At 45.8% G+C, this 11,587-nt stretch overlaps 4 protein-coding genes across 4 annotated transcripts; all 4 read right to left on the bottom strand.

The window, feature by feature from the left end:
- Window positions 1-347: 347 nt before the first annotated feature.
- LOC103970450 (uncharacterized) lies at window positions 348-943 on the bottom strand. The gene has a single exon (XM_009384230.3). It carries the CDS (start codon window positions 878-880, stop codon window positions 389-391), a length of 492 nt encoding a protein of 163 aa, XP_009382505.2. The 5' UTR covers window positions 881-943; the 3' UTR covers window positions 348-388.
- Window positions 944-1,663: 720 nt separating this feature from the next.
- On the bottom strand, window positions 1,664-2,365 carry LOC135627252 (uncharacterized). The gene has a single exon (XM_065133268.1). The coding sequence runs from the start codon at window positions 2,263-2,265 to the stop codon at window positions 1,774-1,776; it is 492 nt and encodes a 163-aa protein (XP_064989340.1). The 5' UTR covers window positions 2,266-2,365; the 3' UTR covers window positions 1,664-1,773.
- A 2,141-nt stretch (window positions 2,366-4,506) lies between these two features.
- LOC135626305 (flavonoid 3',5'-hydroxylase 1-like) lies at window positions 4,507-6,124 on the bottom strand. Its single transcript, XM_065131520.1, has 2 exons — window positions 5,208-6,124; window positions 4,507-5,133 (listed from the first exon to the last, which is right to left on the bottom strand). Exons 1-2 carry the CDS (start codon window positions 6,099-6,101, stop codon window positions 4,507-4,509), a joined length of 1,521 nt encoding a protein of 506 aa, XP_064987592.1. The 5' UTR covers window positions 6,102-6,124.
- A 1,152-nt stretch (window positions 6,125-7,276) lies between these two features.
- Window positions 7,277-10,603, bottom strand: LOC135627787 (GTP-binding protein SAR1A-like). Its single transcript, XM_065134084.1, has 3 exons — window positions 10,242-10,603; window positions 9,955-10,086; window positions 7,277-7,827 (listed from the first exon to the last, which is right to left on the bottom strand). The coding sequence occupies exons 1-3, from the start codon at window positions 10,368-10,370 to the stop codon at window positions 7,507-7,509; spliced, it is 582 nt and encodes a 193-aa protein (XP_064990156.1). The 5' UTR covers window positions 10,371-10,603; the 3' UTR covers window positions 7,277-7,506.
- Window positions 10,604-11,587: the final 984 nt, after the last annotated feature.

The following is an 11,587-nucleotide window of genomic DNA, read 5'->3' as shown; positions in this document are numbered from 1 at the left end:
CTCCTGCGATTGTTCACTAACTTGATCGTTGGAGGGGTCGGACCGAGCTCTCCCGACCCAACCTGTATGCAGGTGCGAAGACGGAGGCCTCCCACTAAACACTCAGGTGAGGAGTTTCCTCCCGAAGGAAACGACGACCCCGTTCCGATCAGACCACCGTAGTTGGCCACCTCAGCGATTTCAATGGTTGACCCGGGAAGATCCCCCATCATCCGGATCCGAACCAAGTTGCGTCGGCCCCGAGGCCACGGCTTAAAGTTATTTACACCAACAGTCTGATTTGAGTCTAACCGGGAAGGTGTTTCTTTCTGCACTCCTCCGCAACTTAATTCTCGTACACCCATAGGCACATAACCATAATAACTACTGTTACATGCAATTGCAGCTCTTAAAACAACCAATGAGGCACCTTCCTCTCCAAACTCTCCTCTTCTATCGTACCAAGGCTCGGCTTCCACCGTTTGCTCGAATGCTGCCGCCTGAAGAACTCCGTTCCCTCCTCAAACTCCTCTGCCGGCCATTCCGCTCGCTCGCTCTCCGTCACCCCCACCGCGCGCGTGCACGGCGGTTGCTGCATCTTCGTCATCGATCGGGTTGCCGCCGCCAGGACCCGACGGGCCTCGCCCGCCGACAAGCCGGTGGCTCTCCCATGGGCCATCGGAAGCATCACGTACGCCTTACCGGCCTCCAGCATGTGATCCGCGGGGAGCGGTGCAGCGTTGGAGTTGCCGGCGGACAGGGACCGCAGGTCGAGCACGTACTGGCGCGGGTGCTCGAGCATGAGCTCCGCCACGGACGTCCGGCGGTCGAGCTCAAGGACAGTGCCGTCGGGGAGCACGACCTTGCCGTCGTGCGCTTGGCCCGAGAGCAGATTCCCCATAGTAGAGAGAATAGAAGATACGAAGAAGAAGCTGTAGCTGTAGCTGTAGCTGAAGCTGAAGCTGAGGCCGAGGCAATGGAGAGGAGAACGGTGGGTATATTATAGATGGGAGCGGTTCGGAGGTGGGAACGTGAATGCGGCGTTCAAATGGCGCGTGTTCAAGAGTGTTGAAGGAGTCAGCGGACACCAACACTGTCGATCGCGAACCATCCGTTACTCCTCGGGAGGCTCTGATTGGTAGACATCGCGTCTCCTGTTTCGTTGGATGCAGCTGCTGCTGCTCCTCCTCTCCCATTAATAATTCCAATAGTTGACGCCGTGGACTCGAATCGGGCGACCAACCTCGCGACTCCACCAGTCACCATACACCGCGTTCCGGTGGGGCCCAAGTTGCGCAAGTAAGTTGTCCCAATGGGTTCGTCGAAGTTCCTCCGCTCCTGTGTCGTATATTTCGCCACAAAAGCCAAATTGGGCGTGACGTGTCAAACGTGATTTCGTCGAGTCATCGGCCCATTTGTTGTTTCACGTGGTTTTTAGGGTGGAGAGAGAGGGATATGATTGGCTTAAGACTACTGTGAGTGACACTCGGTCCAAATCAATATCGGAAAATTTGAAATGACCAGTTACCCTCAAGTTTAGATTAATCTTTTGTTTGGTTTGGATTGGAGGGAAACATAATCTTGCTTAATGATAAACCACTAAGTTGCAATTGTTGACTAATCAATTTGGAATTGGTTCAAATCGACGACTTCCTCCACATTCATCCAATCAAATCAATAAGCATTGAAAACAATAAGGATTGTAATAATCTGGCGACCTTATTATTGACCACATACATTGCAAAAGAATTTCACGTGCTTTTCACGTGTCAATAAAAGGGTAATATCACAGTTTTAATCGGATTCGGATTCGTGAACGGTGTCGAGAACTGGTCTCCACTGCCCACATCCGCCAACCCGTTTACCACGATACCCGGTCACGTACGCCTCCAACCCCGCAACCTTCCCCTCCGTCCCGATGGCTACTTCCGGGAACACCTGCGTTCCGCCACCACAATCCACCTCCTCCCTCCCCCTCCGCGGTCGGTGGCCAGCGTCGAGCAAGACCTCCATCTGCCGGTCGGAAAGCCGGGACCCGACTCGGCCCACGGGCAGCAGCAGGTAGACCGCCCCAGGCCGCAGCTCCTCGTCCGCCCTCATTGCGTCGGCGCGCCGGGTCCGTTCCACCACGTCTGCGCTCGCCACCACGCGGCCGAGAAACTCCATCATGACCTCGGCGGCGGTGGCTGGTGCCTCCACGAGTCGGACGACGCCGTCGATGCCCACGAGCTTGGCCGTCGCGCCCGCCTTCGGCCTCAGCTGCACGCACGATGCCCAATTGCCCATAGCTTTATGTATTCCTATGCTGTTGGGCTTACTCTTCTCTCTCTGTATACATATAAATATAATATATAGCCGTCAGTAGGAGCAGGAATTCTTCTTTAGCCTGTGCGAGGTTTCATGTTCTGTGAAGTTGATATATAGGGAGAGGGGAGAGAGAGAACGCGTGGCGAGATGGCTCGGTAAAGGCAAAGGACGCGAGATGGCAAAGAAAAGCATGCTTTTCTCTCCACATACTGAGATTTCACACGAGCAAGACGACGAGTCAAGGGAAAAGCATGCTTCACGCTTAGCCAGCGTCGACATCAGACTCGCCAACCTTCTCGTTGAAGCGTGCATGAATTAACAGTCTAATCCGCGTGACATATTTGTGCCAACAAGTCATGCAAAATTATTGTTATTAAGGTTATGGGTCATTTTATTTTAACCCATATTAATTTAATCATGGATCTCTTAAACACTTAAGATTTACTCATATCTAAAATATTTTTTATATTTTTAAAAACATAATATATAAACTCATTCCATCATATCTTACGTGGTATACTAATTTATAATGAATTATTAATATAATGATATATGTAATTATATTTTAAAAATAATTGAGACCTCCAACAAAAGGAGGCGTCGTTATAGAAGTGATCACCAGCAACAGTCCCGAGCCGGTGTTACATAGCATAGCATCATACGCACACAGCCTCTCCCGTGCTGATGACGTGCTTAGGAGTTTTTGGTTTTGCCTTAGGTGGATGTGTGTCGACGCTAGGCATATAGTGGCCTCTTGATCCATTTTCTTCCTCTTGGATATCTTCGTCCCCATTGCCTCTCACTTCGTCCTCTCTTGCGCCCCCACTCATCGTGCCTAAGACTTGGCGATCCAACTTTTCCTCACCTCTACCTCTGTCTCTCCGCCTTTGTTTGCCGCTACGACCTCCGTTGCTTTCTCTTCCTTGACAAGTTAGTCAATGAGAACATTTGCCATCCAATAGATCCATCTTGTCACTTGCTCTCCTCGACCAGTTTATCGAGGAAGAGGAAGTGGCAAACAAAGATGAGAGGCAAAGGTAGGAGAGGCCAAAGGTGAAAGTGAGGGAGAGTTGGACCACCACATCGTATATGCGATAGGTGGGGGCGTAGGAGAGGACAAATTGAGAGGCGATGGGGACTAAGACTCCTAAGAGAAGGAAAATAGACCAGGAGACCACTATGTACCTAGCTATCACAAATTTAGCTAGTTTTGTCTAAGTCGTACGACACCATTACATGTATGTCCGCAAAGATCAACCTCCCCGAAACCTCCTATAGTCCCTTAGGATCTACAAAAGAGAAAATAGGTTAGAGAAAGTGTTTCACTCGAGATCCACAAATAATTATTTTATCGAACACTTTATGGCCAATGCAAGTTATAAACATAGACTTCACAAGCTTTAAACGATCGCACAACAAATGATCCAAATGGTCTATAGATCAAAATCCCTACAATTATTCACATGACACAACCTTTATTTATAAGCCTAAAATAGCCATTAAACTCAACTAAAATGGGGTTGTCAAAGCCTACGGTCAGCCCTCTTCATGTTGTGTAAAGTATGAATAAAATCGAAAGATACGAATATACATGAGCATTACATTAAACATCTCGTTTACAACATTGTCCATGATATAGCGTCAGACTGGTCAACGCATATCCACCTAAGGCAAGACCGAAAGCTCTTGAGCTCGTCATTTGCACGAGAGAGATTGTATGCGTATGACACCTTGCTAGGCAATAGTGGCTCGACACTGTTGTTGTTGGTCATTTTCACGACGATACCTCCTTCGACCATTGATAGATGTCTTAATTTTTTTTAATCTTAAATTATATATGTCATTATATTAATAATTTATTATGAGTCAACATGCTAAATAAGCGGACTCTAACGTTTGTTAACTCAGGTTTGATGTGAGGAACTTATATATTATGTTTTTGAAAATGTAAGAGTTATTTTAGACACTAGTAAACCATAAGGGCTTAAGATGTTCATGACTAAAATAGACATTAACTCTAAATTATATATATCATTATATTAATATTTTTTTGAGTCCGTAGCATTCCGTGGCATTAATAGTGAGACGAGCTAAGTCAAAAATAGAAAAACCCTTGTTATCATGGCATTAATAGTGAGATGTAGCATTCCGTGGAGATGTCTCGTACCAGACTGACTCACTACCGTCTTCCAAGTTGAGGCAACATGCATGGGGTTTCAACTAGTCGTAGACGCTCGGAGCACATCGAGGGCTCACCATGGCCGCCACCGGCACAGTCTTTTGCAGTGCGATCCCAAACGTCTCGCCCATGTCGGGCTTTGACCCTTCGGGTAGACTCCAGTCAAACGAGTGGATCAGCGAACCCAATATGTACTGCACGAGCACAACCCCCGTGCGCACACCGGCGCAGATCCTCCGCCCGGCGCCGAACGGTATGAGCTCGAAGTCATTGCCACGAGGGTCTATCTTGGCGCCCTTCGTCGTCATGAAGCGGTCGGGGTTGAACTCTGGTGGGTGCTCCCACACGTCCGGGTCCCTCCCGATGGCCCAGACGTTGACGAAGAGCTTCGTGTTCTTCGGGATGTAATAGCCGTTGACCTCGCACGCCTGGGTTGAGATCCGTGGGAGGTTGAGAGGCGTGGATGGGTGCTTCCGGAATGATTCCTTGCATATGGCTTGAAGGTACGGGAGGTTTGGTATGTCGGATTCCTCCAGACGCCGGTTTCGGCCGATGACTCCGTCCATCTCGGCCTGGGCTCGCCTGAGGATGCTTGGGTTCAGTTGCATTTCGGCCATTGCCCATTCTATGGTGCCCTTCGAGGTGTCGGTGCCTGCGGTGAACAGATTCTGACACGGCCAGAAGCCAGAAATTAGACTGTGCATGCGTCGTGGTTTGCATGAGCGGGAAAGGTGGTCTTTACCAAAAGAAGAGCCTTGACGTTATCGTTGGTCAGCTTCTCCTCCTCTGGCCCGTCCCGGATCGCCATCACTGCGTCAAGCAAGTCCGGTCTCCCCTCACGTTCACCCTTTGACGCCTCGTGCTCCGCCACCATCCTGCTGAGAACCCGATCGAACTTCTTGTGCAGCTTCTTCATCCGCGCCTCCAGCCCCTGGAGGTCCATCCAAGCCACCGCCGGCAAGAAGTCACTGATGTTGACTTGCGCCGCTAATGTCATGAGTTCCACCACCATGTCCTTGAACTCGTTCGCCTCCGAGCCATTCGTCTCGAACACCCGCCGGCTCAGTATCACCCGCCCGATCATGTTGGCTATGGTATAGATTAGCATCCCCCCTAGCATGACCGGCTCTCCCTTCCGCCCCGATGCATGCATGGATCGCAACATGCGGCCGACCTCGTCGCGCCGCACCCCCGCCCATGACTCGAGCGCCTTGTTGCCGAGCATCTCCAATTTGCAGAGTTTGCGCAGCAACTTCCACTCGGGGCCGTACTCGGCGAAAACAAGGTCCTGACCACCGTAGGCGAGGCGGACGGAGGCGGCGTCGACGGGGCGGTTCGAGAAGTAAGGATCGAGGGTCTTGAGGAAGACTCGGGCGGCGTCCGGAGTAGACGCCACCACCATCCCGAACTGCCCCATTTTGAGGTGCATGACGGGGCCGTAGCGCTTGGCCATGCCGGCCAGTGTGACGTGCGGCGCGCTTCCCAGCAGCGGAAGGGCACCCACCACCGGGAAGCCTCGCGGTCCCGGAGGGAGAGGAGAAAAACACGACAGGAGGCGGGAGACGACGTGGCGAAGGATGTAGTAGAGCGCAACGCATAGGAAAAGCTCACGTAGGAAGGTTGTTGCCATATCCATGGCGGTAATGGTGGACTTACGGAGCGACCTCGATGAATGTGAGTGACGGAGCAAAGGGTGGTCGGTTGCAGGTTTATATATAGCCTCGGAGAAGTGTGGCAGGTGTAGAATAGTAGATGTGGGACGGCGGCGGTGAGAGACTATCACGTGGAACGAGTGGTGAGTGGACGAAGATTAGTATTCACAGACGCGTGCATGCTGAAACAGCTGCTCAAATATTTAACCCGTCAGTCCTGCTTGATGTTGACTTATTGATGTTTATATGATGCGGCCTTCTGTTTTGACCCCTCGACGGCACCGCAAAAGGGTAATCATAAAAAGTCAATACTTCATAAACAGACGAAGCGTCTATTCACAAATAAGCAAAAAGGTGACCATAAAAGTGAATAGTTCATAAACAACTATCAACGGATAAAAATTCAAGGCAAAAAGGATAACTATTATTAGGATAATATTTATTAAGATCAATAAAATAGATTTTCCATTGGCCTTCTTCACCAGTAGGACATCAACCAACCAACCAACCAACCAACTCGAATAATGAAACTCCCAAAGACAGCAAGATAGCACACGAATACAATCTCCGTCCACGAACTGAGTTGGCAAAACGATTGAGATCACCGGGCTGAGAACAATGCTGTTTATTCTCGACTCTCTAATGCTGTGTGGTATTCGGTCGGACTCGGACGTCGACTCGGCCGAGCTGAGTCGGCCTATTTGTGTGGAGATCGCACTCCCGGACCCACGTGTTGACGCGTGTGCGAAGAGGATACGTACTTAAATGAGGCAGGTGAACAAACGAGAGAGAGAGATGGGCTTCTACGACCAATTTCAACTAAATCCCGCACTGACAGAAGCCACGTGTCTAATATATTAAATGAATCTAATTAGCATAACCACGGAGTCGTGTTGCTATAAGGAAATAAAGGAAGACAAACTCTTACTCTTCTCGTCTTTTAGGAGTCACCAACAATTAGTAAGATAACAGCGATCTAAAAGCTAAACGTCTATTGCCCTTAAAAAAGCTTTCAATTCCTACCATCGATCAAATCCGCAATTAAAAGAGCAACAAAAATACAGCACGCTTGTGATTCTAGCTATGTATTAATCAGAAACATTTACCCAATTCTAACAAAGTATATTTGCCATCAAACTCGGGACATCTTTCAACAAGATTACAGAAAAACAAATTGTATTAACTTAAGATAAATATATTTACAAGCAACTAAGAAAGTCACGGATTGAACGTGCAAACGACAAACTATATCGCTAAGATATGTTTGTTCCTTCTTCAACATCACAATGAAATGATTAAAAACCTAACAGGATAAGCAGCTTCAATAAGAACCTGAGGACCAGGGTAGAAAATACCATGAGCTGTTTCGTCTCGGCACAGGGAGCATGTCTACTTGATGTATTGTGACATCCATCGAAAGCCCTCTCCATAGCCCATCTTGCGAACGATGCTACACATGAAGACCTCCAAGGGGCGAACGTTGGTGTCCGCCAGGTTTACCTTGCCCTTGCCGGTGGTGAAATTGCTCAAGCCCAGGTGGTAGCGTAGCTCATCCTCAGATGCTGCATATGGTATGTCAATCTTATTACCCAATATAAGGAACGGCACGTTCGCCAGCGCATCATCTGAAAGGAGGGCATCAAGTTCCTTCTTCGACTCTGCAAACCTCTCCTTGTCAGCTGCATCTACCAAGTAAACCACTGCATCTACCTGCCAAAGAAATTAAAACATCTAACCATAGAATATTTAACTACCATCTTCATGAATGAGATTCAAGTTGTCAATCCTCTTCACCAAAGGCAATATTCAAGATAATAGAATTGCACCTAACTGAACAAACAATTCATCAAGGCTTTGGCCAATTAGAAACTCAAACTTAACCAATGCAGGAACGCACATGACACACAATAGACTTGCTGGTTTTCCTACCTGCATCATATCCACAGCCATCGGTGTTTTCCTGACATATATACTTGCTGGTTTTTGAAGTTCCACCTGCCTATAGTTTTGAAACTCACATACAACCTGATATACTTGGAGTCTCAATAACCTAATGACATTCTTGTTCCACTTAAACAACCATGCAAAGATTGTCACAATCCCAATTGGCAAACTCCAATAACTCATAATTGGAACCTAGAAGAATCCTAAACTCTTAAAAGGCCACTTCTGCTCCAATCCTAAGCTCTTGAAAGCTCAATTTTTAATAAGAGAGAACATTCCATTTTATAAGGTTCTCTTTGGTTTTAAGCTAACTAGATATTTAAGATCAAGCAAACCTATAATTGGAATTGATGAAAAAGGGAAAGGGGCACCCAAAAGCCAAGTTTTCAAAACAATGAATCTACCATCCAATGGAAGGCAGCAACGAAAGTAAATATTATTCATATGGTAGACCCTAACAGTCAAAGCAGAGAAGGGTGTTTGGCATAATGTATGATATTTGTGCGCCCTCTTAAATTAAAGGAAAAAAAAAAGCTTCAAGATAGATGTAAAACTTGCCACACTCCATGGATCAGAATGTCAAGTGCTTAAGAAATAGAATTATCCAAAAAGCTAGTATCCTTCAAATTAGAATATTGAGAATGACGCTTACGGCTAGTAGAAAAGAAAATTATAAGAAATGTTTCCATTAAAAAGATATTAGTTAATGCATGAGGCTCTCACCATTGCATGATTTAACAACTATGCAGTTTTACTATTACAAGTAAGAAGGCTATTTCGATGACTCAAACTGTTGATAAGTTCACAAAAAGAACAATATAACTTACCCTAATTAGCTGGAGTTTACATTTTTTGTTGCCATTGTAGACACTAGATTTGTTCTACATGTCTACATATATCTAGATGGACTTATTAAAAGCATGAGTAGATTAAAATGATACATATCATCTAAAGCCATAAGACATGAAACAGAAAAGAAACCAACATATAATGACAGTAAATTTGTCAAAGGAATAAAAGAGTATAATAACACACATACAGACACAAGAAACAAATGGGAACTCTAGAAAGATTGACATAACAAAGCCAATTCTTCTAACAAAACTTAACCAGGAATAGCCAACTTGGGGGGGTCATGGTTGAGTGATCTGAGCAGCACACGAAAAGTTTAAAATAAATGATCAATTAATTGCTAAGGGACATTTATATGATCAAAATGGAGCATGTCCTCATATTAGTTAAGATTGAAGAGTTATATGCATTTGTGATGATCTCCATTCTCTCATATTACTCCTCCGAAGAAGGGAACCATAAGATTGAATTATTTTAAGGGAAAAATAATGAAAAAGGGCCTTGGATGGAAAATCTCCTCAGGGAAATCAATCATAAATAAAAAATCAAACTCAGTAGTACCAAATCTATGCATATGATAGATGAAGTAAGTTCAAAACTTTCCTTTTAAGAATTGTAATCAAACTGGATATTCATAACTCAAAATTGCAATGTTTCGTTTGCATAAATCAAAAGACAATCTGCACGTGCATTTAAAATAAGCTAATTGTAGCTACTCTCTGCGATAACTTAAGTGAATTAATTACTTGTTATGAGATAACATTCAGTGCAACAATTTTCTTAAGAAAGACATTTTGGAAAATAAGCATAGAATTCTTAACAACTCTTGTTATTTTTCTTTATTCTACTTCACATAGCTCACAACAGATCGCTTCCTACTATGCTATTTCCATCAATGAGATGCGTCGATTAAGAACCAACGGAGATCAAGAAGAACGAATTAAGAGAGTTCCTGATCATAATTATCAGAAAATTCAAACCATTTTATATCTGGAGAAACAATTTAGATGTATCGATGAGATTCTTGGTTGGGGATAAGACCTTCGCATAGTAGTCCTTCCAGACACGGCGAGCGATCTGATGCCCACCCAGATCGAAAGCCTTGAACTTGATCTTCCCGATGCTCAACTCTTCCGACGTCGGATACTGTGTTGGCTGGTGCTGGACCAACCTCTGCCATACAACGAACACCAAAAAATTCACCAAAAAATCAGAAAAAGGTATTCGCAGGCTTCCAACAAGCATAAAAATCAAAGCTTCCAACACAAATCCAAGCTTAATGATTAAAAAATAGACAAAGCGGAAAAGATTAGGAATCCCGAGATTACCTCATCCTTAAGCATGTGAAGCAGAGTCGTTTTCCCCGCATTATCGAGTCCAAGAAATAAGATCTTAGCCTCCTTTTGCCACAGCCCCAACGAGGCGAGGATTCCGTAAAACCAATCTATAAGAAACATGGTCGCCGGCAAGAATCTATCCCCAGATACGACCGAGAAGCCGAAACCTCACACAGTTCTAGCGGATCCCTGACGGAAGAGATCGGATCCAATGATCGAAAGTGGTTGATTGCGATCTGGTGGCCGGAAATCCAACAGCACCAGCGAGGGGGCGGGGGCGAACCCTAGGAGAGAGGGGGGAGTACCGAGAGGACAAAGCAAAGGGTCACGCGTTCGCTACGAAGCCACTGCATAGCGAAGTATTTATATGGGGACGAGCTGGTACCGGACCGGCCTGTTCTGATGTTTCGTATCGGAATGTTACCGGTGTTTTCAGGCCACGACGATGAACACGATTCAAGGGACGAAATCTTGGCTTGGCCCAATAAATTGCGTCGACGGGAAGGACATATCCGTCATTCTACTATAAGTACAACATTCGAACGAGAGGCCCTATAAAATGGATTACATCGACTTCGTGTTCCAAACCCTACTCGGCTCCGAACGAGCATCGAAGCGACCGCTCCGCCTTCTTCCGCAGCTTTGGTTGGTAATACTCTTTCTCCGAATCGACCTTTTCCACCTTCGCTTGGCATATTCCTTTGACGTTTAGCCTTCAAAATCGCCTTTTGGCTTTGGATTCCGTACCATTTTGGCTAATTGTTCGAAACCGTCTTCTCTGGATCTAGAAATGGCTAAGTCGAAGAACCACACGGCTCACAACCAGTCTTACAAAGCTCACAAGAACGGGATCAAAAAGCCCAGAAAGCATCGCCACACCTCCACCAAAGGGGTATTGGTCTTTCTCGATCTTTTCCCTTCTAATCTTATTTTCGCCATTTTGTCTTTTTCTTTCCTTTTTAGTAGATTTTACTAGGCAGTGTATATGGTTCTTCTTGTATGCTTACGTAGTGTTCCCAGATGATGTTTTTCCTCCTTTTTGTTGTATCCTTATGAGATGTATTAATCGGGTTTGCTTTGGTAGCATCTCTGGAATGTTATTTTGCCCGTGGATTTGCTAATTTGCATCAAATATTTGTTTTTTATATTATTTGGGTTCTTATTTATGGGTTTTGCAGATGGATCCAAAGTTTCTGAGGAACCAAAGGTACGCAAGAAAGCATAACAAGAAGAATGGTGCCTCGGGTTCGGAGATGGAGGAGTAGACAATGGAAAATGGATCTAGCTGTATTTTCCCCTTAGGAATTAACTAAGCTTTTGTTCTCGCATTGTTGAAC

The sequence above is a fragment of the Musa acuminata genome, chromosome BXJ2-11, assembly GCF_036884655.1.
Source record: "Musa acuminata AAA Group cultivar baxijiao chromosome BXJ2-11, Cavendish_Baxijiao_AAA, whole genome shotgun sequence".
Lineage (NCBI taxonomy): Eukaryota > Viridiplantae > Streptophyta > Magnoliopsida > Zingiberales > Musaceae > Musa > Musa acuminata.
Note: the sequence above shows the minus strand (reverse complement) of the source record. Positions and strands in the feature narration are given on the sequence as shown.

What these genes read in the sequence shown, in the direction of transcription:
- LOC135627252 (XM_065133268.1), bottom strand. Translation starts at nt 2,265, where the DNA reads ATGGGCAATTGGGCATCGTGCGTGCAGCTGAGGCCGAAGGCGGGCGCG.
- LOC135627787 (XM_065134084.1), bottom strand. Translation starts at nt 10,370, where the DNA reads ATGTTTCTTATAGATTGGTTTTACGGAATCCTCGCCTCGTTGGGGCTG. An exon ending in TTCACATGCTTAAGGATGAG is followed by an intron (nt 10,087 to 10,241) that starts GTAATCTCGGGA and finishes GTTGTATGGCAG; the next exon opens with AGGTTGGTCCAGCACCAGCC. An exon ending in GGAAGGACTACTATGCGAAG is followed by an intron (nt 7,828 to 9,954) that starts GTCTTATCCCCA and finishes TTTCTTTGGCAG; the next exon opens with GTAGATGCAGTGGTTTACTT.
- LOC135626305 (XM_065131520.1), bottom strand. Translation starts at nt 6,101, where the DNA reads ATGGATATGGCAACAACCTTCCTACGTGAGCTTTTCCTATGCGTTGCG. An exon ending in ACGTCAAGGCTCTTCTTTTG is followed by an intron (nt 5,134 to 5,207) that starts GTAAAGACCACC and finishes TGGCCGTGTCAG; the next exon opens with AATCTGTTCACCGCAGGCAC.
- LOC103970450 (XM_009384230.3), bottom strand. Translation starts at nt 880, where the DNA reads ATGGGGAATCTGCTCTCGGGCCAAGCGCACGACGGCAAGGTCGTGCTC.